The sequence below is a fragment of the Rana temporaria genome, chromosome 2, assembly GCF_905171775.1.
Source record: "Rana temporaria chromosome 2, aRanTem1.1, whole genome shotgun sequence".
In the NCBI taxonomy this organism is placed as follows: domain Eukaryota; kingdom Metazoa; phylum Chordata; class Amphibia; order Anura; family Ranidae; genus Rana; species Rana temporaria.
The window spans coordinates 356,252,922-356,279,189 of record NC_053490.1 but is presented as its reverse complement, the minus strand read 5'-3'; the positions used below and the strand labels follow the sequence as shown (position 1 = coordinate 356,279,189).

General features: G+C 45.6%; 1 protein-coding gene across 2 annotated transcripts in view; it reads left to right on the top strand.

The window, feature by feature from the left end:
- Positions 1 to 1,099: 1,099 nt before the first annotated feature.
- Positions 1,100 to 26,268, top strand: part of GPR37L1 (G protein-coupled receptor 37 like 1) — a 41,024-nt gene continuing 15,855 nt past the window's right edge. The window contains exon 1 of one of the 2 annotated variants that reach the window (XR_005747041.1): positions 1,100 to 2,288. Coding sequence is in view for 1 of the 2 variants with exons in the window: in XM_040337606.1 (XP_040193540.1) it covers positions 2,543 to 2,626 (84 nt within the window). In the remaining variant the exon portion in view is untranslated. Of the gene's footprint in view, positions 2,289 to 2,440; positions 2,627 to 26,268 lie in introns of those variants that run through there. The other variant, XM_040337606.1, reaches the window with a different exon arrangement.

The window sequence follows — 26,268 nt, the reverse complement described above, 5'->3', positions numbered from 1 at the left end:
CACAGGGCTGACCTTCCAACCTTGATTGTAAGTCCCCTCCGTTTTCCACCACATTAATACATTGCGTAGTCTCCCCCTGCATTGTTTGATTTCTCTCCTGCGGGTCTGTTTCCAATCTTTGTACGTCTGTTTCTGACTCCTCATTATTCTCCAGGGATGCAGTATAACTTTTTTGTGGGGTTTCCTCCCCAAAATCCATTACCGCCCCTCCTACAGCTTCTGGGGGAGTCCGTAGAATAGTCGAGGTAGTTGGATAATCTGGGCTAACTTGGCCCTTAGCCTTGGGATCTTCTTTATGTCCTGTTTCCCTCAAATCTTGTAACTGTTTTTGTCCCGTTGTCGACGGATGGCCCTCCTGTCCTACCCCTATCCTGATAGGCCTCAGTGGGTATTGGTTACGAACCGGGTTGTCTCCACTAGTGATTGTCCGTCCTCTACCCACTGCTGGGGAGCCCTTCTCTTTAATCAGCATTTCACGGCCCGTCAAGCGGCGATCCTGTCCATCTGTTTTGGCTGTACTACGACCATTCCCTATGGGGTGTTTATTAGGTTCCATCAGTCCTCTCTTCCCCTCTGGTCGTTTCTCAGCCTGAGGTCCGTCCGTCCCTGTGCGTGGAGAAAGATAAGCCCGTATTGCTCCTGCTTGTTTTTGTGCTGTCTGTCTGCGGGTTGACATCTCCGTACTAATCCAAATGTTTAACAGTGAATAGATTATCCGCACCAGTCCGCAGCTCTACCAACTTTAAAGGTACCCCAAGATCATTTATATTTGCAGCTGAGTATACCATCCAACTGGTGTGTAATTAAGCAGAGTTGATGTTGCAGATACCTCTATTGGCCTGTTGTATTATATTTACTGTGTCTTACTGTGTGTTGCACTTCCTTGTGTGCTCTATTGATTGTTCCTTTTGTCAGTAATTCAGCAATATTTTAACAGTAATCACAGGCCGACTTGCTAATGATAAATCTAGGCTTTCACGTCTGTGTGGGCTGACCCCAATACACAGACTAAGGCCTTTTTAAAAAAAAATAAAATAAAAAAGGGGAAGTAGGTGTAAAAAGGAGGTTGTGGACCAAAAAAAAAAAAAAAAAAAAGGGAGACTATCTCGCCAGCTGGTGACAGTATAACCCTTCTTCTGTGCCAACGGGCACACAAAATATCCACAGCTCTGCCAGCTTTTGAGTGCGCACCTAGATCATCTGTATTTGCTAGTTGGTAAGAAGACCAGCTAGAGCTTAATTTAGCAGATTAAATATATACACATATGTCTTTCCATGAGCTTCTCCATAAGTGAGCATGCATATATAAAAGCACTTTATCTGCATTTTACATAGTTCAGTTCAGTTTGCTTCCCTTTCAGTCCCCTCAGTTTTGCAGTTGCTACAATTGCAAACGAGTCTCTGTGGCCAGAGGGGCCAGTATGGGTTTTAAACTGAGTCCTTGCAAAGAACTAAGTTAGCAATTAAACACAGGTGTAGCAGATTAGATGAAAATATCCTTGCACTGTGCCTTTAAATTAACCCCTTACAGAGTCCTGCTTAGTTGCCGGGTACAGACAGGACAGGGAGGAAGAAAAAAAAAAGAAGAAGGGGGAAACAGACTCTGGGTTCAGTCCTTACAACAGTTGTTATACAGTAGTACCTCCCTTTTCTGCTCCTCTGATGTCCCTTTGAACTTGGGGGTACTCCAGGAGATTCTCTGCCTGTCTTTATCACGGCTCCTGTTTCCTCTCACTCCTGTATAGCAAGGAACAAATACAGTGGGGAGGGGGGGGGGAGTTGACCCGCTGGAAAGACAGATAGGGTTGTTTCTATTATTGCTTCAGTGCTTTTGAGTTAATGTTTTACAACCTCCCAGCATAAATCACTCCATTGAATTCACCGCTGGCCTCTCACAGCATAAGAACCACACAATCCAACATTGCAGTGTTATTATACGTTTTTGTTTTTTTACTTTTTTAAGCTTTTTAGACATAGTTCAGAAAAACAGCTCCTTTCTTCTTCCCTCGTATATCACATTTCACAGTGTTGCAGCTGCTTTGTTTACTATTGACTTAACGGCTGATAATTTTCCTCTCTTGCTCTTTACCTTTCTCCTATCTCCTCGCTTACCTCCTACGTGCTGGCCGTGCTGGCCGCATGTGTCTCTCTTTTCTTTTCCTGCTCTCCCTTCACTGAGGGGGGTTGGGGAGGGGGAGAAAGCCTGCTGAAGAGACGGATGAGGAGATGGATGGGAGCCCGCTACGTCCAGGATTATCTCTGCAGTCTCTGGTTCTCTGCAGCCTCTGGTAAGCCGATAAACACTGTGTCTGTGTGGGGGGATACAGGAGATCTCATTCCTCTCTCCTGTCTCCCTCTAATGACACCTTCATCCTTGCGGTGGTGTACGGAACCAACTGCTCGTACAGCCTGCTGTTCCTTGCCTGGGGGAACTCAGAGGGGAGGAGCCCTCACAAGCCTCTCACTCACGTCCGCTCATCAGCACAGCCAGTCCTCAAGTCTCTTCTGATTGGCAGCTTGTTCTGCTTAGCTGGAGGCAGTGATGTATTTAGGTTTTTCAAAATTACTTACTTCTTCTAATGACTCTTTTTATCCTCTCCAGTTGCTCGGGCTCTCTCAACTTCAGGTCTGACCATCTTTTTCTCAGTTGTTCTTTACTCCTGCATTCCCCAAATTTCTCCTGGAGCCTCCTGACCACTTTCTCTATTATTGCGGCCTTCGTTTTGTTGGGATGCCTGTGAGGGTCATGTTTGGCATCATAGCCCTCCCTCCTTAAGATGCTGACCATCTCAACCATTTCCTGGAATGCCATGTTTGAGGCCTTGTACCTCCGCCTGGGTCTTCTGGTTGCCTGGGCCTGGCCTGCCTCCTGGCTCGAGTTAGCCATATTGGTATGCATGTCCTGCATCTCCTCTATAATTCTTCTTCACAAAACAATAGAGAAGGGGCGGGAAAGGGACGAGACCGAACGCCAGGGGCGGGGTATCGTGCGGAGCGTCACGCGTGCGTAGTGTAAAAAGGGATCCGACGTGTTTGAAAGCAGCGCTCACAGTCTGTGGAAGAAGGCGGAAGTCGCGATCGTTTCATACGACGGTACGTAACTGTATTTTTGTCATTAGTGAACAGTGGATACGTTTGTGGGCTAGATATGGTGATAAAGTAGTAGTGGCTTGACTGACATTAGGTTTTTAGGATTTAGGATTTTAATTTTGACTTGCAGAAATAATGGAGGCCTTCAAAGAGCCAGAATTCCTCACTGAATTTATACAGAGATGGAAGGAACTTCCTGTACTGTGGCAAACTAAAAACAAACTAAATAAAAACAAAGATGCCAAGAAGAAAGCAAAAGGAGACCCTGCTTGAATTTGTAAAGACAAGGGTCCCCAACGCCACAACAGAGACTGTGAAGGCGAAAATTAATTCCATTAGGGGCACCTACAGGACCCAACAGGTACAAGTCCTGGCCTCAATGAGATCTGGGGCTGCAGCTGACAGCATCTACAAGCCTAACCTGTGGTACTATGGCCAGCTGCAGAACGACCACATTGAGGCCAGGCCATCCCTGTCTACCCTTCCCCCAAGAGATCGCTCCCATCTTCCCTGCAGTCAATCCTCCAGTCTTCCCTGCAGGCAAGAGCAGGCAACCTCGGAGGAAGAGCAAGAGTTCCTGGAGGACCCTGATTGTGACCCATGGAGCCAGGTATTGCATTTTGCTAACAATTTCAGAAAATCAAAGTATAATAATGATGTCAAATTGATGTTACTAGTGTTATAAATTACAAAGGAATGAACAAAAAGTGTTGAACATATCAATAGACAGTAGTGGCAAAACATGATGGGGACAAGATAGAAAAATGCAGGGGTCTGAATGATTGTGTGTCATTTTCTGGTACGCCATTACTAATGATTAGGGGGGTACACGCAATACACCTGGAAGGGGTCCCGGATGTCAAACACCCTTTTTGTGAAAAATCATTTGTCAAAAAATATACTACATTTCTATTTTGGGTAAAGGCCCCCTACTTCTCTATTTCAGCCGGCAGCAACCCCCCCAGCTCCAGGGGGCCCATGTCTGAAGCTGTGTAAGGGGCCACATAATTATGGATGGCGACCCTGTGTGTAATATATATTAGCATTCAATTTGCATATGTCATGATTTAAAAAATGTGTGTGATTAATGAAAACAACAAATAAACTATGTCCCTTTTTTTATACACAGACAGAGCAAAGCCAGGAGGAGGCAGGCCCCACAGGGAGCCAGGGGGAGGCAGGCCCCACAGGGAGCCAGGGGGAGGCAGGCCCCACAGGGAGCCAGGGGGAGGCAGGTCCAACTGAAAGGCAGGAGGTGGCAGAACCCACTGGGAGCCAGGAGGTGGTAGGCCCCAGTGGGAGACAGGAGGCACGCCTGCATGATTCCATCTCCTGGATCCCTCCTCTCCGCAATCCCGCGAAAAGGGCCAGGAGGCTTCTCCAAATGGAGGAGGAGACCCAGGCCATGCTTCGCGAAGCAACTGCGGCCATCCGAGAGCCACCCACTGAAGAAGAGGGTTTCGCAGCGCTCATCGCAGCCAAGCTCAGAAATCTGGAGTGGGGCCAGCGTGTGCGCTGCAAAATGCTTATCTTCAAGGCCATAAGCATGGCGTCACTGGGGCAGCTCGATGACGACACCGACATTGTGCGGATTGCTCCTCCTGTCCTTGCTACTCCTCCTGCTCCTGCTCCTTCTCCTGCTCCTTCTCCTGCTCCTCCTCTTTCTGAGCCTGCTCTGGCTCCTGGCACAACCTCGGCTCCAGGAACCCAGCCCCTGAGGACTCGGGCTGCAGGGAAGACTGCAGGGAAGAAGTCCAAGCGATTAAATGGTGCCCCTGATGGAATATTTTTGTGGCTCACAGCCTGGATTGCTGGCTTGGTGGACCCTTGTCTTTCTAAATTCAAGCACGCTCTCAAGTGCTGCCTTCCTTGGCATCTTTGTTTTTATTAAGTTTTGATTTTTGGTTGCCAGCAGTGTATAATTTTTATTTTTTTATTCGGCCTAAACAAATGGCTTTTTGTTTTGTCGTCAAAATTTGACCATGTGTATTTTTTCAAAAATAGAGAGATCATTAGTGAGTGGGCATACACATTTCAAAAACAAACATTTTGAAATTAACAAGGGACAACAACCTCCTTGTGGGTAAATTCAAAGAAATAATGATGTTGTTGTGGTCACTTCACACACTCCAAAATCAACCAAAAATATATATTTAGCAAAAAGTTTAGAAAACAAATCCCCCCCCCCCCCAAAAAAAACATAACAAGATTTTAAATATATATTTTGATTTTTGGAGATGGAAGATACGCCTAAAAAACACAACACAAAACAAAACATTATATAACAATAAATAATAAAGTAAAAAGCTTGTCATAACTATGTAACAAGATCAGCCGCAACAAACAAGCATTTTAGTGTAGCATTTAAAAGCATGGTGTAATGCAGCGCATTATTTTCTTCTATAATTTGAAACCTAACTAACGAATGTGCTTACTCCATTTTGAACAGTAGTTTTACCAGAACGAGCGCTTCCGTCTTCTAACTTGCTTCTGAGCATGCGCGGGCTTAAAACGTTGTTTTAGCCTACACACGGTCATTTTTTATGACACAAAAAACGACGTTTTGAAAACGATTTTTTTTTTGTCGTTTTTCAGAAGACATAAAACAAAGTTTTCCCCACACACGGTAATTTTAAATGACGTTTTTAAAAATGTTGTTTTTTTTTCATCACAAAAAACGACCGTGTGTACGCAGCATAATAGGTGGTTGAGAAACGAGATGTCTAATTTATGCTCCTAAAATACCTGAAGGTGTGTTATTTCAATGTTGGGCCTCTGTATGTGGCTAGACTGTGTTAAAGTCTCACACATTTGGTATCACCATACTTAGGAGGAATAGCAGAATGTATTTTGGGGTGGAATTTTTGCTACGTACATGCTATGTGTTGGAAATATCTTATAAACGGACAACTTTGTGTAAAAAAAAAATGCGTTTTAATTTTTTCCCCACATTTTCCAAAAACTCCTGGAAAAAAAATTAACTGTTCAAAAGACTCATTATGCCTCATAGATTATACGTTGGGGTGTTAGCTTTCCAAAATGAGGTCACTTTGTGGGCATTTCCATTATCCTGGTGCTTCAGGGCCTTCAAAAATGTAATAGGTAGTCAACAAGTTAGATGTGCAATTTATGCTCCTAGAACACTTGATGATGCTCCCTTCATATTGGGCCTCTCTATGTGGTTAGGCTGTGAAAAAGTCCCACACATGTGATACACAGGAGTAGCAGAATGTATTTTGGGGCATCATTTGTGGTATACACAACCTTTTACAATGACAATTATGTGGGGGAAAAAAATCTTAATTTTGCAAATTGTGGGAAAAAAATTACAACATCAAAAACCTTACCATGCATCTTACTAAATACCTTGGAATGTCTACTTTCAAAAAAGGGGTCATTTGGGGGGTATTTGTACTTTCCTTGCTTGTTCGGAAATGAACAATAGGTGTGATCAATTTTTTATGATTTGCACCACAGCTTGTAGACTCTCTAACTTTCACAAAGACCAAATAATATCCACTAATTTGGGTTATTTTTATCAAAGATATGTAGCAGTATAAATTGTGGTCAAAATTTATGAAGAAAAATTTATAATTTGCTAAATTTTATCACATAAAATAAGAAACATTTTTTTTTTCAAAATGTTCCGTCTTTTTTCATTTATAGCGCAAAAAATAAAAACCCAGAGGTGATTAAATACCACCAAAAGAAAGCTCAATTTGTATGACAAAAAGGACAAAAAATGTATTTGGGTACAGTGTTGCATGACTGAGTAATTGTCATTCAAAGTGCAAGAGCACTGAAAGCTGAACATTGGTCTGGGCAGGAGGGGGGTTTAAGTGCCCAGTAGTCAAGTGATTAAACGGAAATCCCCATCTGTAATGGATTGCATTGGTATTCAATATTTCCAGAAGAGGTTGTACAGCTTTTCTGCATTTGTAATGTGTGTGTTATGTACTGGAACGTACCTTGTAGCCAGAGCCTAGTGTGCAGGAAGAGGCCTCTCTTACAGCCCCGGCTCTGGAGCTGCTGGAGTTGGGAGAGCAAGCTCGGGAGCGTGGCGAGGTAGGAGTTCCTGGTGATGATAGCAGCTCGGCACGGTTGGTGGTCCTTTGGGAAGGTGGTTGCAGGAGACAGCGTCTCTGGAGCTGGCACAGGCACTGGATAGCAGGAGCTGGTGAAGCAAACCGGGTAAGCAGATAATCAGGTGGGTTAAGCAAGCGTAGTCAGATTCAGGCACAGGGTCAGGTAACGGTGGGCAGGAGAGCAGAGCGGAGTCAGAGCAAGCCAGGGGTCGGAGTGGAGAGGGTCGGATGGTCAGATGGAGCCGGGTCGGTTTGAGGTAACAGGTTACAACAGGTCACAGATTTCACTGATACAATGCTGCAGATCAGACAGCAAAGTGTCACTGCAGCTGCTAGCTTTTTAAAGGCTGAGTGGCGCCAATCGCGCATTAACGAGCACGCGCGTTCCCGCCGTCGTGCGCGTGTAGTAGGCGCGTGCGCGCGCACATTTGGCGCGCAGATGCGCGCATTTGGCACATATCCGTGTGCATGTGGGGCGCGCCTGCGCACATGAATAGGTGACTGGTGCTGATTCCGACCATTAGTATGTGTGCGCATGCGTGCACGCCGGAGCCTATTGGCAGGTCCCTGACAGTGCGTTTAGAGAGATCAGAAAAAAACATTATGAGAGAACCTTTGAACGGAACACCCTTAGATCTCCTAGCAGCTGACATAATGGCTTTATTCAGTAGGTTATTAATCATTTGTTGAAGCGTAATTAATAGATCTTTATGCTCTATTGTCTGTGGTAATCCACAAATTCTTATACTATTTTGTCTTGCTCTATTTTCTTGATCATCCAATTTCAAAATCATCTTACTGTATGTAGCTGTATTGTGTTGTCATTCAAAACTTCATGATGTTTAAATGTTCACCGGAGATATTAGCAGTGATTCGGGATCCAATATGAGAAACTTCAGCTTCAGCTTCAGGGACATACATTGACAAATTGTATTTCCAAACTTTTGTTTACCCTCCCCCCTCCACCCCATTCTTAGACCCTTCCTTCTCCTCTTCTCTAAGTAATCCTAATCTCACTATATTTCTTTGTTAATTTAAACTTTTTCCACTTTTCCCATTTCTTAATGAATCCCTCTCTAGTATCCTCATGGCTATGTCTTAGATATTCCATGTTATATATCTCTTCTATTTTATCAAAAAACTCTAATTTTTGGGCTCTCTACTTCCTCCCATTTCCTCAGTATCAAGCTTTTTGCAGTGTTCATCATATGTACAATCATTGAGTTTCTATATTCTTTTGTCGGAATATCTACCCCATGAAATAGACATGTCCATGATTCCTCAGACATATCTATATTAGTGATTTCCTTGATATAGCTCAGTATTTCCTTCCAGTACATTCTAATTTTGGGGCACCCCACCATATATGGGCCATAGTTCCCATTTGTTTACAACCCTGCCAACACTCCGTGCAATTTGATATTTCCCTAGTGTTTCTGGAGTTCTATACCACTGGGTTATGCACTTATACTGTAGTTCATTTCCACCATCCCATTGTTTACTGATGATCCATGGACTAGTTTCAGGATTTTTCCTACTTCTTGGTTCCTTCCTCGCTTTCCCCAATTCCCTCTCCCAATTTTTTATAAATGTCGGAACTTCCAGCTCTTCTACTTCTATCAAAGTTTTATATATCCTAGATATATTCCCACTTGTTTTTTCGGTGGTACATTATCGCTTTATCAGTGTAAGTGCTTCTACTCCTCTTATTGTGTGAGGAAGTGCTGCTATGAAGTGTTTGAGCTGAAAATACCTCCATTCATTAATCTCCAGCACATCTTTATTTTTTATTTTTTATTCTTGTAAAGTGCACATTTTTCCCCCTTGTATTATATCACGTAGTTGTGCGTTTTTATTTTTTAATCCAATTCCCTCCTATCAAACTTTTCCCCGGTGCAAAAAAAATATTTTCCTTTAGTGCCATGAATGGTGAATTATGGGCCAAATCCACAAAAGGGATACGACGGCGTAACTGCTGTTATTCCATCGTATCCCTGTTCCTAACTATGGAACTGATCCACAGAATCAGTTTTCCATAGTTAGGGAGAAGATCCGGCATGTGTAATTGAATTACACTGCCGGATCTTAGGATGCAGTACCGCATCCGCCGCTGGGGGCATTTTGTGTCGAAATGCTGCCTCGGGTATGCAAATTAGCACTTACGGAGATCCACGAAGCTTTTCAGCTTCGTTTTTTCTCCGTAAGTTTTAGTTTGCATACGCAAAATTAGGGCTGCTTTTACAAGGTGTAAAGTTAGTACACCATGTAAAAGCAGACCTTTCTGTCCAGCGACGCGATTTTTTTTTAATTTTTAATTTTTTTTTTTCCGCCGTATCTTTTTTTTTCCTGACACAACTTTATTGACCCGTCGCAATCCACAAAGCTCGACGTAACGTAATTTCGCGCTATGCACGTCGGGAAAATGACGTCACGAGCATGCGCAGTACGGCCGGCGCGGGAGCGCACCTCATTTAAATGGGAATCGCCCCCATTTGAAGAGGAACGCCTTGCGACGGCGGAATTTAAGTTACACAGCCCAAAATTTATAGGTAAGTGGATTGGGCACTTAGGTAGAAATTTTAAGGTAGTGTAACTTAAATGGAAAAATTTACGTTAGGCACGATCTTTGTGGATTTGGCCCTATATTTCCATTTATTTTTTTTGTGTAGTGCATCCCAAATTTCAATACTATCCGTGTCAATGTGTGTGTATTTTCTCCCAATGTCCTATATTGTGGTGGTATCCATATATTCCTTCCTAGTTGTGTATTAGCCATTATGGGCCAGATTCAGGTACAACTACGTTGCTCCCCCGCGGCGTAACGTATCTGATTTACGTTACACCGCCGCAGGTTTACAGCGTAAGTGCCTGATTCACAAAGCTCTTACCTGTAAACTTGCAGCGGGGTAACGTAAATCCGCTCGGCGCAAGCCTGCCTAATTCAAATGGGGCGGGCACCATTTAAATTAGGCGCGTTCCCGCGCCGAATGTTCTGCGCATGCTCCGTGTTAAAATTTCTCGACGTGCTTTGCGTGAAATTACGGTGCCCCGACGTTTTTTTGCACGGCGACGTGCGTTACGGCGTTTCGTATTCCCGGACGTCTTACGCAAAAAAAAAAATCGAAATTCGACGCGGGAACGACGGCTATACTTTAACATGGCTGTTCTAAAGATAAGCCATGTTAAAGCAGGTGTAACTTTGCGACGGGAAAAACCGACTAGCGACGACGTACGAGATTGCGATGAACGCGCGGATCTTCGTGGATCGCCGTAACTAGTCATTTGCATATTCTACGCCGACCGCAATGGAATCGCCACCTAGCGGCCGGCCTAGAATTGCATCCTAAGATCCGACGGTGTAAGTCAATTACACCTGTCGGATCTTAGGGCTATCTATGCGTAACTGATTCTATGAATCAGCCGCATAGTTAGGATGGGCAGATCACAGAGATACGACGGCGTATCAGGAGATACGCCTTCGTATCTCTTCTGTTAATCTGGCCCCATGTGTTTTATATTAACGCACCTTTTTTCATTATTTGATTTAGCCCATTCCACCACACGTGGTAACAAAACCGCCTCATAATATTTTTGAAAGTCAGGTACATATATTCCCCCTTGGCTTTTTACCTTCTTCAGAGTTGCCAGGGAAATTCTAGGTTTCTTATTGTGCCATATTAATTTAGTGATTAAAATTCTTTAAAGCGGAGTTCCGGCCACAATTTCACTTTTTAATTATAAATACCCCTGCTTAATGTATTCTAGTAAAGTTAGTCTGTAAACTAAGGTCCGTTTTGTTAGGTTGTTACAGCATTTAGACACTTTATAAAATAGAAATTGACTGGGGCCATCTTAAGTGTGGGCATCATGAAGCCAGACTGTATGACTTCCTGGATTTCAGCCTTGCAGATCTCGCACATGCTCAGTGCTGCACAAGCAGTGTAATAGGTTTCAGATCAGGTTTCAGCACCTGTGCTGTCCAAGTCACATGATTCTTCGAGACTGGGGAGTGCACAGACTCCTGGAAAGTTACACCCACTACATTCCCAGGAGTCTGTGCGGTGTAGGTTAGGAAGTTTAAGCACCTAGGTGCAGGAAGTGGGAAGATTAACTATTCTGCCTAGCAACAACACTTTGAAGGCATCTAAAAAAAAAAATTTTCTTAAAGGACTAATGACATTTTTTTAAAACTACTGATGTAATGTTATATTTATGGGTGGAACTCCACTTTAAGTTCTAAAATATGCTAGGGGTATATATATGGGGAGCACCTGAAACTTGTACATGATCTTCGGAAGTATTATTATCTTTAGGGCATTAATCCGGCCCATCCATGATAGGGGGCGTGCTGCTATCCTTTTTTATTTTTATTTTTATTTTTATTTTTATCTCCTCTAACAGTGGGATATAGTTTGCTTGATATATTTCCTCTGGCAATGCCGTTAATTTAATACCAAGATATTTTATTTCCATCATCCAAGGGAATGGGAACTCTTGTTGTAGACTCAGACTCAGTTTCTCTTTCAATTTCATATTTATATACCGTATTTGCCGGTGTATAAGGCGACCAGGAGTATAAGACGACCCCCTAATTTTACAGTTTTTTTAAGATTTTTTGCCTGTACTCATCGTATAAGACGACCCCCCTTCCGAGGCTTCCGATGCTTCATATTTCTTCCTTCTGGAGCTATATTCTTCTTCATTCTTGTTGGAGCTGGAGCCAATCACGGGCAGCGATGTATTCTATTAATGAATACAAAGCCTGCTTGGATTGGCAGAGGCTGTAACATCATTAGCCCACGCCCCTCTGACTCTCAAAGCCAATCCGAGCAGGCTACTGTATGTAGCCTGCTCGGATTGGCAGAGGATGTTACTTCATTCCGAGCAGGCTCTGTATTCATTTGAATACATCGCTCACTGGGATTGGCTAAGCGGTATATACTGTATGTAGCCAAAGCTACATACAGTATTACTGCACATCCAGCAGGCATCTGAGCAGATGACCCGGCGTATAAGACGACCCCTGCTTTTTGGCCGTTTTTTTAAAGTGTAAAAGGTAGTCTTATACGCCAGCAAATACAGTATAATATTTTGGATTTACTCGGGTTGATCTTACTAGATATTAGATATATCTTCGTATTCCTTTAGTGCTTTTATAAGGTTGGGCATTGTAATTCGGGGGTTTGATATATAGAATAATATATCATCTGCGAATGCCGCTAATTTATGCTCCTTTTCTCCGACTTTGAAACCCCCTATGTCCGCATCCCCCCGTACTGTCGCCAGAAGAGGTTCCAGTGCAAGCACAAACAGGAGAGGAAACAGGGGGCATCCCTGTCTGGTTCCGTTATTCATCCTAAAGGGGGTGACAATGTTACATTTACTTTCACCATGGCTGTAGAGCCCTTGTATAATGTTTGTATCCACTGCATCACCCTTGGTCCTATCCCCATGCTCTCTAGAGTGTCCATCATGAATCCCCAGTCTACCCTGTCGAACGCATCTATCGACAGGAGTAGACCAGGGGTCTTTACCTTCTTTTATTTTTTGAATATTGAACATCAAAAAATATTGGTACATTTTATGTAGGGATAGACACCTGGGAGCAGTATTGCCTAATCAACCAAAATTCATATATAGGAGGGTGCTACATTTTGAAGAGCAGGTGGTTAAAAAAAACTTGGATCCACCTAGACAATTAAAAAAAAATTGACCTTAAGGGATTTTACTCTCGTAGGAAATGTATTTGCCGCAGAACTGTTAAAGTGAGCAACAGAGGTAGGTCTAGGATCACAAATAGTGATGAGGAAACTTTTGAAATAAATGAGTTTGTTACATGCAATTCCTCACATGTAGTGTATCTACTATGGTGCTCTGGATTATTTTATATAGGGAGGACAAAACAACTTTTAAAAATACGAGTAGCTGAGCACCTAGCTAATATAAAAAAGGGGTTCAAATATCATAGTGTCTCCCTACACTTTAAAGAAAAGCACAATCAAGATCCCATGTTATTACAATTCTGTGGGATTGACTGTGTGTTTCCCCTCTTGAAAGGGGTTCAAATAGATTATGAGACTTATCCCAAGGAGAAACTCACTGGATTTTTTTATTAAAATGGCTCTTCCCTAGGGGCTTGAACATTGAGGTAGACCTTCATTGTTTTAGCAATAATTTCTTATTACTCTGGATGAAAGCATGAGATAACTGTGTCCAATTTTGATCTTTTAACATATGAAGTTAATTTTAATGCTTAATTATATGAGGAGTGGTTCTGAGTTTTTGACTATAGTGGCTCACCTTATGGTGAGCACATATTTTGTATACGAAACAATATGTTTTTTCGACTATAGTAGCGCACCTTATGGTGAGCACATATTTTGCATTTGAAACAATATGGTATGCATAATATATGAGGTAAACAATTAATGAATGGGACAACTTGCTAAGACAGCCTACCAGTGGCTGAATATAGTTATTAAATTGTTGCCCTATCTTCCTAGAATAATTTCTTCCTATATCCTTTTTATATTTTTTTATATGGTTTTATATAGTTTTAGTATGTATTTTTATTATTTATATATAATAACGTAGTAGGCAATATTACCAGTCATTCGTCCTTTTAGAATACGTTTTTTAGAATGAGTCTAGCAAAATTTGTTAATAATCATTCATTATTATTTAAATATTTGCGCTATAGCATAGCTTGGTGCTTATGTGCAATACCATATGTTAAATTATATCTAAGCTAAATTAAAAACAAGTACTTTTTATGTGAATATGGTAGCTCCTTGCAAAAGGATCCATGTTCCACTTTGTACTGATGTGGTGTTTGGAATTCTGTGGATACGGGGGCCCAGAGGTGAGCGCATGCGCCATAGAATAGTCTCCGCCAGTGTTCACGTGGGGGTATAAGAGGATGAGTTGCCATGGCGTTTGGCCATACCCATAAATAAGTCTGTATGACGAAACATGTCGGGGGCATGGCTAAACAGCAACCATCTGTAAGCACTTCACGCTGGACACCAGTTTAGAGAATAACGGTTTGAGCTAGAGGAGCGGGTGAGAGTGATATCTAAGCCTTATACCTCGGGTCCGCCGTGAGCCACACTATATACTACTACAGACGTTTTCTCCAAGAGCTGTTTGCTGTAATTTTACTTGCTGGCTTTGAAGTGATGCGATGTGAGTGTAATGGTTGAAGTTTTTCAAATAGCGTTTTATTAAACTGGTTTTACAATATTACGCTATTTGGAGCACTTTTTATTTACATGTGGAGAGGTCCTGTTTACAACCTTATGGCTAGATAACGGAAATGAGCTTGCCTATCTGTGTGCTTTAAATCGATTTTTGCCAAGCACGAGAATTTAAGGCATAAATATCTGGTGAGTGTGTTATCCAAAGGGAGCAGAATCACTGGCACTTAGTGGTGTGGTGGAAGATCAGCAAAGTTTACACTGGATCAACTCTTTTTTGGATGAATTTCATTATGCTTATGAACTTTTTATTGAATGTAGTATTATTTCACTTGTCACAGGGTGATATTGTTAAACTAATAATTTGAATGCTCACATTGTTATCATCTTTATAGCAATACTTTAAATTGTACCGCGTATGAAGTTGTCTTTATTTTATTTTTAGGTTTATCTTTGCACTTAATTGGAGTTCCATACACATGAGTGTAATTTAGCGGCACTTATTTTTTCACTATTGAGTTTGGATAGAGGTAAACAATACACTCACATAGCTAAAATGTGTGCTAATATTTTAATATCAGTACTTAGAAGTGGAATTGGCCGATAATTCCCGGGGATGGAGTGATCTTTCTCTTCCTTGGGGAGAACTGTAATGTGGGCCATCAGCGCCACCTTGGGCATCACAGTGCCCAAAGCCAGGGTGTTGAAATTGGTACACATGGGGCTGGAAAGCAGCCCTGATGGCCCTGGCCATCTGGGCCAGGGCTCTTCCCTTTAGGAAGGTCTTTAAGAACCGTCTCAATTTCCGACAGGGAGATGGGGGTATCCAGCTGGTCGCTAATCGAGGCAGCGAGCTTTGGAGGACTGGGCTTCCTCTAAATATTGCAGAATACATTCCACCCTCTGAGGTTCCCTGGAAGCACGGATGATCCAGCCTAGTCACGTTGACATTTGAGAGTTTTTGCAAGCAGTCTTCCGCATTTGTTGCCAAATTCATAGAATTTAGAATGTATGCGTTGTCTGGCTATTCAGCCAGACAACGCCACGACTGTGGCCCGATCGCCCGTAGTTCTAGGACATTGATCGGTAAACGGGAGCATTGATAACACACCCAGCAGTTTATTACTGCTGGGTGTGTTATCAATGCTCCCGTTTACCGATCAATGTCCTAGAACTACGGGCGATCGGGCCACAGTCGTGGCGTCGTCTGGCTGAATAGCCAGACAACGCATAAATTCTAAATTCTAGAAAACAAACCACTGTTATTGCATAAATAAAACAAAAAAGACATAATGAACAACATAAAAAACACAAAGCCCAAAGGGGTGCACTAAAGTGCAGTAACACCACTAGTCCTCGAGACAGTGGAGGCCAGCGAGCGGTGGTAGGTCCCAAAAAGGGAACATAACTCTGAGGAGTTGACCAATTGGGGGTGGGTGGTAAGGCAAGGGTGCCCAACCTTTTGAAGAGCGAGGACCACTTCAGCGACTTGGGTACCGGTCATGGGTCACAATGAGCAGAGCGGGTGGATGAGATGGACGGCTCTACAGCCCACTATACATTTTTTAGCAGATCGGATTGAAGGTAGGACACAAGTCGGTATATCAGACCTCAAATTTTCCACTGGCCTACTTGCATTTTGCGAGTGGAAAATTAGGTCTAGCGAGGAGCTGGCTGCCTGGGAGTGGGGGGGCGAACACCGCTGGCGATCGGGGTCAATCACGAGCTGTTCTCGCAGTGATCGCCCCGATGGCATAAAGAAAGATGAGAGCTGTAGGATCGCAGAGCGGTAAAACCCGCTGTTACAACTTGCATTGAAATTTCCTCCACTCTGCCAACAGCCCCGCCTCCTACTGACCCCGCGCCTGTGATAAACACATCTCAGCATTGGACTCGCATTCTGTCTATCACAGGCGCAGGGTCAGGAGGAGCCGGGGCTGTCGGCAGAGTGGAGGAAATTTCAATGCAAGTTGTAACATCGGGCTTTACCGCTCTGCGATCCTACAGCTCTCCTCTTCCTTTATGCCATCGGGGCGATCAGAATATCAGAGAAATACAATAGAAGTGCAGCCACCAATCAGCAGCCCCCCTGGTACTTGTAGTCCCCCGTGTGTATAGCTGTATGTCTCCTCCCGGCAGAGCGGTGTCACCCTCCTCTCCCAGTGTCACCCTCCTCTCCCAGTGTCACCCTCCTCTCCCAGTGTCACCTTCCTCTCCCAGTGTCACCCTCCTCTCCCAGTGTCACCTTCCTCTCCCAGTGTCACCCTCCTCTCCCAGTGTCACCTTCCTCTCCCAGTGTCACCTTCCTCTCCCAGTGTCACCCTCCTCTCCCAGTGTCACCCTCCTCTCCCAGTGTCACCCTCCTCTCCCAGTGTCACCCTCCTCTCCTAGTGTCACCTTCCTCTCCTAGTGTCACCCTCTTCTCCTAGTGTCACCCTCCTCTCCCAGTGTCACCCTCCTCTCCCAGTGTCACCCTCCTCTCCTAGTGTCACCCTCCTCTCCCAGTGTCACCCTCCTCTCCCAGTGTCACCCTCTTCTCCTAGTGTCACCCTCCTCTCCCAGTGTCACCTTCCTCTCCCAGTGTCACCTTCCTCTCCCAGTGTCACCCTCCTCTCCTAGTGTCACCTTCCTCTCCCAGTGTCACCTTCCTCTCCCAGTGTCACCTTCCTCTCCCAGTGTCACCCTCCTCTCCCAGTGTCACCTTACTCTCCCAGTGTCACCTTACTCTCCCTCTAATCTCCTCCTCTAATAAGGATCAGCCGGCATGAATGTTCAGACTGTCAGATGCAGAGCAGGTTGTGTCTCTGACACTCAGGACTCAGAGAAGAGTGCCCCCCGGAGTTTCTCCCCATACATGGGATGTGGATGGTGAGTTCTGCAGGAAAGCTGCACTTTGTTCAGTCTGGGATGAATTTGTTTAATCTCCTTAGGCTTGGGCTCATCATTACCCACCATAAACACACACAAGGGTCCCATTCATCGGGAAACCCACTCAGGGGGTCCTCACTGACCTGGGATAACGGGGGAGTCCACAATGGGGGCACGGTGAGTCCGCAATGGGGGCACGGTGAGTCCGCAATGGGGGCACGGTGAGTCCGCAATGGAGGCACGGTGAGTCGGCAATGCAGGCACGGTGAGTCGGCAATACGGGCACGGTGAGTCGGCAATGGAGGCACGGTGAGTCGGCAATGGGGGCACGGTGAGTCGGCAATGGGGCACGGTGAGTCGGCAATGGGGTCATGGTGAATCGGCAATGGGGTCATGGTGAATCGGCAATGGGGGCACGGTGAATCGGCAATGGGGGCACGGTGAATCGGCAATTGTGGGCAAAGTGAGTCCGCAATAGTGGGGACGGTGAGACTGCAATAGTGGGGACGGTGAGGCTGCAATAGTGGGGACGGTGAGGCTGCAATAGTGGGGACGGTGAGGCTGCAATTGTGGGGACGGTGAGGCTGCAATTGTGGGGACGGTGAGGCTGCAATGGTGGGGACGGTGAGGCTGCAATGGTGGGGACGGTGAGGCTGCAATGGTGGGGACGGTGAGGCTGCAATGGTGGGGATGGTGAGGCTGCAATGGTGGGGATGGTGAGGCTGCAATGGTGGGGACGGTGAGGCTGCAATGGTGGGCACAGTGAGGCTGCAGTGGTGGCACAGTGAGGATGCAATGGTGGGCACAGGTGAGGATGTGCTGAGGGGAACTGATAAAGTTGTTAATATTTATTTTTGCAACTTAATTGTGCATAAAACATTTTACAAGATAATTCATGAGGGCGTGATTAGCGGGAGAATTAGGGACGGGGTAGGGGTTGGGTGGGACAACTAGTGACTAGTAACCCTTAAGGCCTGGCTAGTGGCTCAAGACTTGAAATTTTGAGCCCTGGGTATACGTCTGCCACTTCTTAGCAGTGCATATAGGGTCAAATTGGGTCAGGCTGACCATGTGAAAGGGGCCCAAGGCTGCTTTCACACTAATGCGCATTTTTTCCTGCACCGTGGGTGCAACGCAGTGTACCTTTGGCTTTCCTGCACTTTGCAATAGACTATTATATTCTGCAAGTTTGATACACTTTCAGAAATCCCTCCAAACTCGCAAGTAATAACAGAATTCAGGGGCGGGCTGGGCCGGGATGCAAGGTGGCAATTTCCCCTCAGGCCATCCCAACTTATATGCAAAACGGCCAGCGATCGCCCTGTGATTGGCTGACCATGTTCAGTTTTCACCCACATGCTGTGACATTTTGGGACTTGGAGTTCACGCGAGTGGCGCGCCCTGCGATTGGCTTGGCTTGATCAGCCCATCCCTCTCTGTCCGCCTGTCCCTCTGTCAGCCCATCCCTCTCTGCCCGCCTGTCCCTCTGTCAGCCCATCCCTCTCTGTCCGCCTGTCCCTCTGTCAGCCCATCCCTCTCTGTCCGCCTGTCCCTCTGTCAGCCCATCCCTCTGTCAGCCCATCCCTCTCTGTCCGCCTGTCCCTTTTGTGAGCCCATCCCTCTCTGTCAGCCTGTCCCTCTGTCAGCCTGTCCCTCTGTCAACCCTCTCTGGTCCACGGCCATCTCCCAGCAGGACTCACAGGTATATGGCCAGCTCCCAGCAGGACCTACAGCGTGTGGGTCCTGCTGGGAGCTGGCCACGGACCTGTAGGTCCTGCTGGCCACTGACCTGTGGGTCCTGCTGGCCACTGACCTGTGGGTCCTGCTGGCCACTAGCCTAGGGTGACCAGACGTCACCGGTTTCCAGGGACAGTCCCCCGACTGAGGACACTGTCCCTAGACCAAGTCTGTCCCCGGTTTTGTCCCTACTTTGCAGGGCCAATCGGGGGCGGGTGCACCACGAGCTGAGGCAGTGGGAGGGTGCCCAGGGCCGGCCCTACAATGGGTCCTGCTGTGCCCATTGGGTTGCCTCAGAGGGGAAGTGCCGCCAGTTTACACAGAGCGGGATCTCTCACTTACCTGGCAGCCGCTGTGAGAATAAACTCATAAAATCTTTAAAATGGCATCATCATGTGACAAGTGCAACCATAAATAAATATATTCACACTAAAATTCCATAAGATGAGATCAAAATGGATTTAAAAAAAACGAATGTCAAAAGAAACGCAGTGCAGATAATGTCCATAAGGTGCAGGCTGTGTGTGCACAGTGATCAGGGTGAAGGTGCTGGTGCTAGTAGTCAATCTCTGGTATGGAGTGCTACCGATAGGTGGTTGCTGGTTCCTTAACACCTTAACCCTGGTCACTGTGCACACATAGCCATCCATCCAGCTTGCACCTTATGGACATTATCTGCACTGCGTTTTTTTGACATTCCTTTTTTTTAAATTCATTTTTATTTAATCTTATGGAATTTTAGTGTGAATATATTTATTTATGGTTGCACTTGTCACATGATGATGCCATTTTAAAGATTTTATGAGTTTATTCTCACATCTATTTTGTGGTACACTTTTCACAGTATTTGGACACTTTATCAGTCCATTGTTTATACTGTCGCAGCTGATTATCTATATTTTATTGTTGCTATTTTGACCATTCATTTATTGCCTTTCAAGTGTACCTGTCACGTGAGCACATTTGCACTTTATCACCTATTTATGCACAGCGCAGCACTACTTCTACATTTATACTTACCTGGGTCTTGATACTACCTTCAGTGCTTTCTGCAGTACCCCACCTTTTAGACTTGGCCAGCACGGGAATATATTTTCCTTACTTTAAATGAATACGGTACACGTAAAGATTCCAATGCACCTCTGTATGCAAGCGATTATTAGTAGCGGACCCCAGCCACACTCCACACAAACAGGAGTTTGGGGGTTCTCTACATCATATTACTTAAACATAAAGAAGTGCATTAGGCCACTAAGGGAGTTGGTATGAAATACCTTCAACCCTTAGCATAGAAAAGTTAAAGCGAACATGTTCAGCAACTTAGGGCAAAGGCCCATAAGCAAGTAACAACTTATGTCAAGCACGTAGTAAATAGGAATATGAAGGCAACTAATAATTGAGTAAGAGAGGCAAATATAGCTTACTTTGTAAAGTATATGTCCCTTTAAAATGTTCCTAAGCAAACAGCCATAGGCACAGCAGTCAGTCCCAAGTAGTATGTTAATAGCTACAAGCCAGAGTTAATAACAGCAATTGGTTTAGGAGCAATATATGCAGCAGATCTTTCTATAGTACTAAAAGTGAAACAATTGCTACTTATCCGTTTGCAGGGCTTGAGTGTAGCAGCAAGGGATTCCGTAGTGTAGGGTGTCAGTAAGGAAGATCTCTTAGGTTGTCCCCAGCAATGGCAGTCTGATGCAGTTACGGTAGCAGCAGATAAGCTGGAGTTGCAGCCCGAATTAGTTTTCAGCATGGGGAGCGATGGCACCAGTGGTTGTAGCGTGGCCGAGCTACGGCTGACAATAATAGAATGACGTGTGTAATACACGCCGTTCTGTTTATACCTGAGAGGCATGTGTGCCCTATACAGCGCCGATTGCACTGAGCACTTTCGCGTTCCAAGCTGGAACGCACGCGGCGCGAGTGATGACATCATCAGGCGGTCGGCCACGCTGCATTCCAGCGTGGAACGCCAAACGGCGCCAGGCGCCGATTACAACTGGCTCCTATGATAGACAACACACTGATGACGTCCATCATAGGAGCTGGTCCAGGAGGTGGGACTTCGTATCACATTGGCCAAGCTGGGTGTCACGTACCTGGTAGGAGTCTGATATGATGAGGTCGGCCTCCCTTGTATCTCCAGCCCAGAACCCCTCTGAGGATGAGACAGATGGCGGTTAAGGTTAGGAGGAACACGAATGCCTGTAAGTGTTGCTTGTAGTGCTGTCAGGTGGAGGTGAAGACAGAAGACACTAGTAGAGCAGCAGGTACCAGGCAAGGTGGTGTGGAAAGATCCGCTGGAGTTTAAGGGGAACTCCAACCCACTAGCAGAGTCTGGATGAACAAGTAGCAGGAACTTCCGGGATGCAGAGGTCAGAGGATAGCCGGGTTCGATAACAGACATGCAGCGAGGTACACAGGGATCAGCAGGAGCGAAGTCAAATGGATAGCCGGGATCAGAAGCTAGGTATTCAGGAGAAATCAGAGTCCAGAGGGGAAGTTAAGGAAAGCCAAGTCAGTAACAGGAATCTGGCAAAGAATACAGGCGTCAGGAAGTCAGGGCACTGCTGAAGACCAGTCAGCACCGCCTGGTCATCAGAGCTCCCTTTAAATAGGCAACAGGAAGGATCAGGAACGCCTCCTGCGTGTGCACGCCGTCTGTTGCATACGTGCATGCGCAGTAGCGCGCTGCGGCGGCTGTTGTATCCTTTGTGCGCGCACATGCACACCATTGGTCGGGAAAGTCTGTTGGGGTCTAAGTGTGTGTGCATGCACACGTGTGCGTGCCAAAGGCGCCTCCGTCCTTTTCTTACATTGCCCCCCCCTTACAGGCAGTCTCTGGATGCCCCTCAGGGCTCTCTTTTCTGGGTGGTGTTGAAAAAAGGCTTGCACCAATCTTCGTGCATGTATGTTAGATGCTGGTTCCCAAGAATTTTCCTCAGGGCCATAGCCCTTCCATTTGACAAGGAACTGTGTAAGATTGTTTCTACATTTACAGTCCAATACAGTAAGCGCAACACATGCGAACTAAATCGCCTCTGGGCGCTGTTTCCATTCCAAGGGTAAGGAAGCCCCTCAACCTCAGAAGAGATGGGTTTTATTCTTTCTCCTGAAGGCCAAGTGGTCCGACTCCAGTCGGATGGTAGTTGGTAACGCATTCCACAGCCGAGGTCCGTGGACTGCAAATCTTCGATCTCCTTTGGACTTGTATCTGGCTTTGGGTATTTGGAGTAGGTTTTGATTTGTGGATCGCAGAATGCGATTTGGGTTATGGGCTTTTATTTTTTCCGCATAGATATAGGGGGGAGTTTCCTTGAATGCACTTATGCATTAGGCAAAGTGCCTTGAAAGTGATTCTGTCTTTTACTGGCAACCAATGAAGGGCTCTCAGCGAAGGTGAGATTGATTCCCATGGTGTTTTGCCAGTCACTAATCGAGCGGCCGTATTTTGAACGACTTGCAGACGAGTGATTTGGTATTTGGGGAGTCCTAGATAGATGGAATTTGCATAGTCAAGTCTGGAATTGATGATTGTTCCCACCACGACTGCAATGTACTCTTTCTGAATAAAGGGGATGAGTCTGCGTAGTAGGCGCAGCAGATGATGGGATCTGCTGACTACAGAGCCTATTTGTGCATCCATTGTCATGCAGGAGTCGAAAATGACTCCAAGACTTTTGACTTTGGTGCTAGGGGTGATAGTTTTCCCCAGAATGGGCGGGGGTGTCCAAGTAGACGCAGGGTGACTTTTTCGGTTTGCGTGAAACAGGAGAAGTTCTGTTTTTGAACCGTTGAGTGACATCCAGTTATCTATTAGAGAGAGGGATTTCTCTAGTCCAAGAGAATGATTCTTTTTGTTGCAGATGCGGAAATAGAGTTGAGTGTCGTCTGCATAGGAGTGGTACAGTAGCTTCTGGTTACTGATGATTTCAAAGAGAGGGCGGAGATAGATATTGAACAATACGGGTGACAAGGGAGATCCCTGAGGCACTCCGCATGATACCGTATATTTTTCAGTGAAGGATCCCAGTTTCACTATTTGTGATCGGTTTTCCAAGAAGGAGGAGAACCCGGGTAAATCACCTTCCGCGACTCCGGCCACTTCAGCTAGCCTAGCTAGTAGTAGTCCGTGGTCTACAGTGTCAAAAGCCGCGCTTAGGTCCAGCAGGATCAGGAGACAAGATTCTACTTAGTCTGCGGCCTCTAAAGCGTCATCCCATATTTTGAGCAGCGCCGTTTCTGTTCCGTGGCCCGGACAGAAGCCTGATTGAAACGTGTTGAGTAATTTATGGGTGTCTAAATGCAGTTGCAGCTGTTGTACAACTTCTTTCTCCATTACCTTGGAGAAAACATTCAGACCTGTTATGGGCCTCCGGTTGTTTGGGTCTTTGGGGTCAAGGGTGTTTTTTTTTAGGATTGGTTTTATTGTACCTTGTTTCAGCAAAGGGGGCACCGTGCCCTCCTTAAATGATAGGTTTATGAGCTGCGTGATAGCTGGCGCCAGTATATCGGCACATTCTTTCAGCAGTTTAGTGGGGATGATGTCATTGGGCGCTATGCTGTTACGCAGAGTCCCGATGATGTTTTTAGTGGCATTGATGGAGATGGGTTTTAGAGTGAATTTTGGTAGTTGCGGTGGATTTAAGAGGGTATTTGGTTTGGGATTTGGGGAAGGGTTAGTGACGATTCCATTTTGCTGAATGCTTTCACGGATTTTTTCAATTTTATTAATGAAATAATCCGATAATTTGTTGCAAAATTCTTGTGAATCAGAATTGGGGGCCTCTAAACAAGCTGGATTCATACTGTAGTCTGCGAAACCAGCTTGAAGAGTTCGCGGGGGCAGTTTAGGGCATTTGCGATGATGTTGGAGAAGTTATTTTTTTTTGGCCATAAAGATTTCTTTGTGGTATTTCTTTATTATTGTCTTGTAAATGGTGTGGTTTTTATCTGAAGAGCTCCTTTTCCACGCCGCTTCTGCTCTTCTACGCTCTTGCTTTAGCAACGTCAGCTGGTCATTGAACCAGCTGGAGTTGTTGTTCCGGATGCAAGTTTTGCGTTTTGGTGCCACCAAGTCAGCTGACTTTAGTAGCGCATGGTTGATGGCGTCAAGTATTTCTGTAGCTGTTTGTTTTTGTTGGATTGTTTTTATTTTGTTCCCTAGTGTTGTTTTGAAGAGTTCCGAGTGGAGCTTCTTTTGAGATCTAGTCCAGTGAGTTGTCACCGGTTTTGACGTTTTTTTTTTGGGCTGGCGTTATTGGTGATTTTTAATTTAATGGCATGGTGATCGGTCCATGGTAGCGACTCATTATTCAGGACGTCAATTTTCAAATCTTGTTTGAAAATGAGATTGAGCCTATGACCTGAGGTATAAGTGGGACCTAGTATTAGTTGCTGCAGACCTAATCCTTCCAGATGGTCGATGCAGGCGTCGGCGACGGGGTCCAACGAGGAGTTGGCCCAGAGGTTGAAATCTCCAAGCACCAAAAGATGTTTGATGCTTAGGGTGTATGAGGAGATGAATTCTGTCAGCTACGTGAGAAGGTGCGTTTTTGGGCCTGGTGGTCTATACCAGAGTAGAATATGGACCATGTCTTGGGGATTTGTTTGCAGCTGTAGAGTGAGGGTTTCCATGAATGGAAGCGAGTTTTGAAGGACTGGTTTGGTGATCGAGAGGTGAGTCTTGTGGATCACCGCCAGGCCTCCCCCTCTTTGCCCCACTCTGTTCTGCATTTGAATGCGATAATTTGCTGGCACCAGTTCTCCCAGAATGGTGTTGCAGTCTGCTGTGAGCCAGCTTTCTGTGTTGAAGAGGCAGTCTAGATCGTGTTGAAGGATGAAATCATAAATTTCTTGACGGTGTTTTACTGCCGATCTTGTGTTGACCAAAGCGCATAATATGCGCTTGGGCTGGTGTACCTGCGTGCAGTTTTTTACTGTCAATCGTCAATTGATTCTTAACAGTTGCTCACTCTTTAGAGATTTTTTGGTGACCGCTGGGAGTGTGGAGGCGAATGGTTTTAGTTCCCAGATGGTTTCTGCAGAGTATTTTAGATAACCTGTGGTTGCAGAAAAGACGCAGGGAATAGATGTTGATTGGGGGGCTTTGAAGGTGCTGTGAGGAGGAATGACCAAGTGAACCACCACTTGTTCAGTCTTCTCTCCCCGAATTGGTCCAGAGGAAGGCGAAAAAACCCCAGGCGTGCTGTGCCAATCTGCAGCGAATGTGGAAAAATTCCTTCCTGATCCCTAAACGACGATCAGTGAAAACCTGGATCAATTGCTTTGTGGATGGGGGCATGGGGATTATGTACCCCTGGATTTGCTGGTGGGACCTGTTTTAGGCAGAATCAGGCTATGGAGGGGGAGGTGAGGGTGGTGTTTTATTAGAATGGGTGTACCAAGATGGCCGCCGACCAGGACTAGGCCCGACCCGGGGGCTGACGTACAGGGACAACGAGAGGGGAGGGGGAGGATATGCAGGGGCGACGCGGGGAGAATCCTCGAGGGTCGGGGGGTTTTAGGTGTTGTAATAGTCAGGGTCCCGGTCACCATAAAAACGCAGCAAAAATGGACACAGAGTCTGCATGTCAGCGGACTGCAGGACTACACAGCATAGTTTTTAAACAGAGAAAACTGTTTTGGCAGCTTTCTCCGGGTTTTTCTAAGCTTGGATGGGGCTGTGTGGTTTGGAGATCCTGCAGAGATTTTGGGCGGGATGGGATCTCCAGCCCTGTGTCCAGGTCTTATGATTAGCCAGCATGTTGTGTGTCCAGGTGCATATAATGAGGGACTGGTGAGAACAGAGTGGAGAGGAAGGTGGAGTGTGTGCAGCTGGCTGCTGGTTCAACACAGTGTGTGTGGAAAGCTGTCTGCCCTGGAAGACTACATGCCTGGTGTGGGGGGACTTTGTGCCTGGCGGACTGGGAAGGCTGGTAGACCTGAGGTGGCTAGCGAGTCCAAGGGGGCTGGAGGAAGTCCGGAAGTCTGGGAGACAGTAAGCTGGAGAATCCTGTTGAGGCCAGGAGTGGGCCAGGTATAGCAGGTACTGCAAGGCTGAGTGAGCCTGGGAGCCAGGAGGCTTGGTATTTTTCTTTCTATGAACATTACTGGAGAAGAACCCCTGCGTGGGAATCCTGTGTGTGAACTGTTTATTTTTGCCTTTTAAATAAAAGTGGGCTGCCATGCCCTCAAACCTAACATCTGACTGCTGTGGACTCGCTGAAAAAATGCATTTACCATTGAGTTAACAACCCCCAATGTTTACAGTGTGTTGTGAGTGGCGGGGA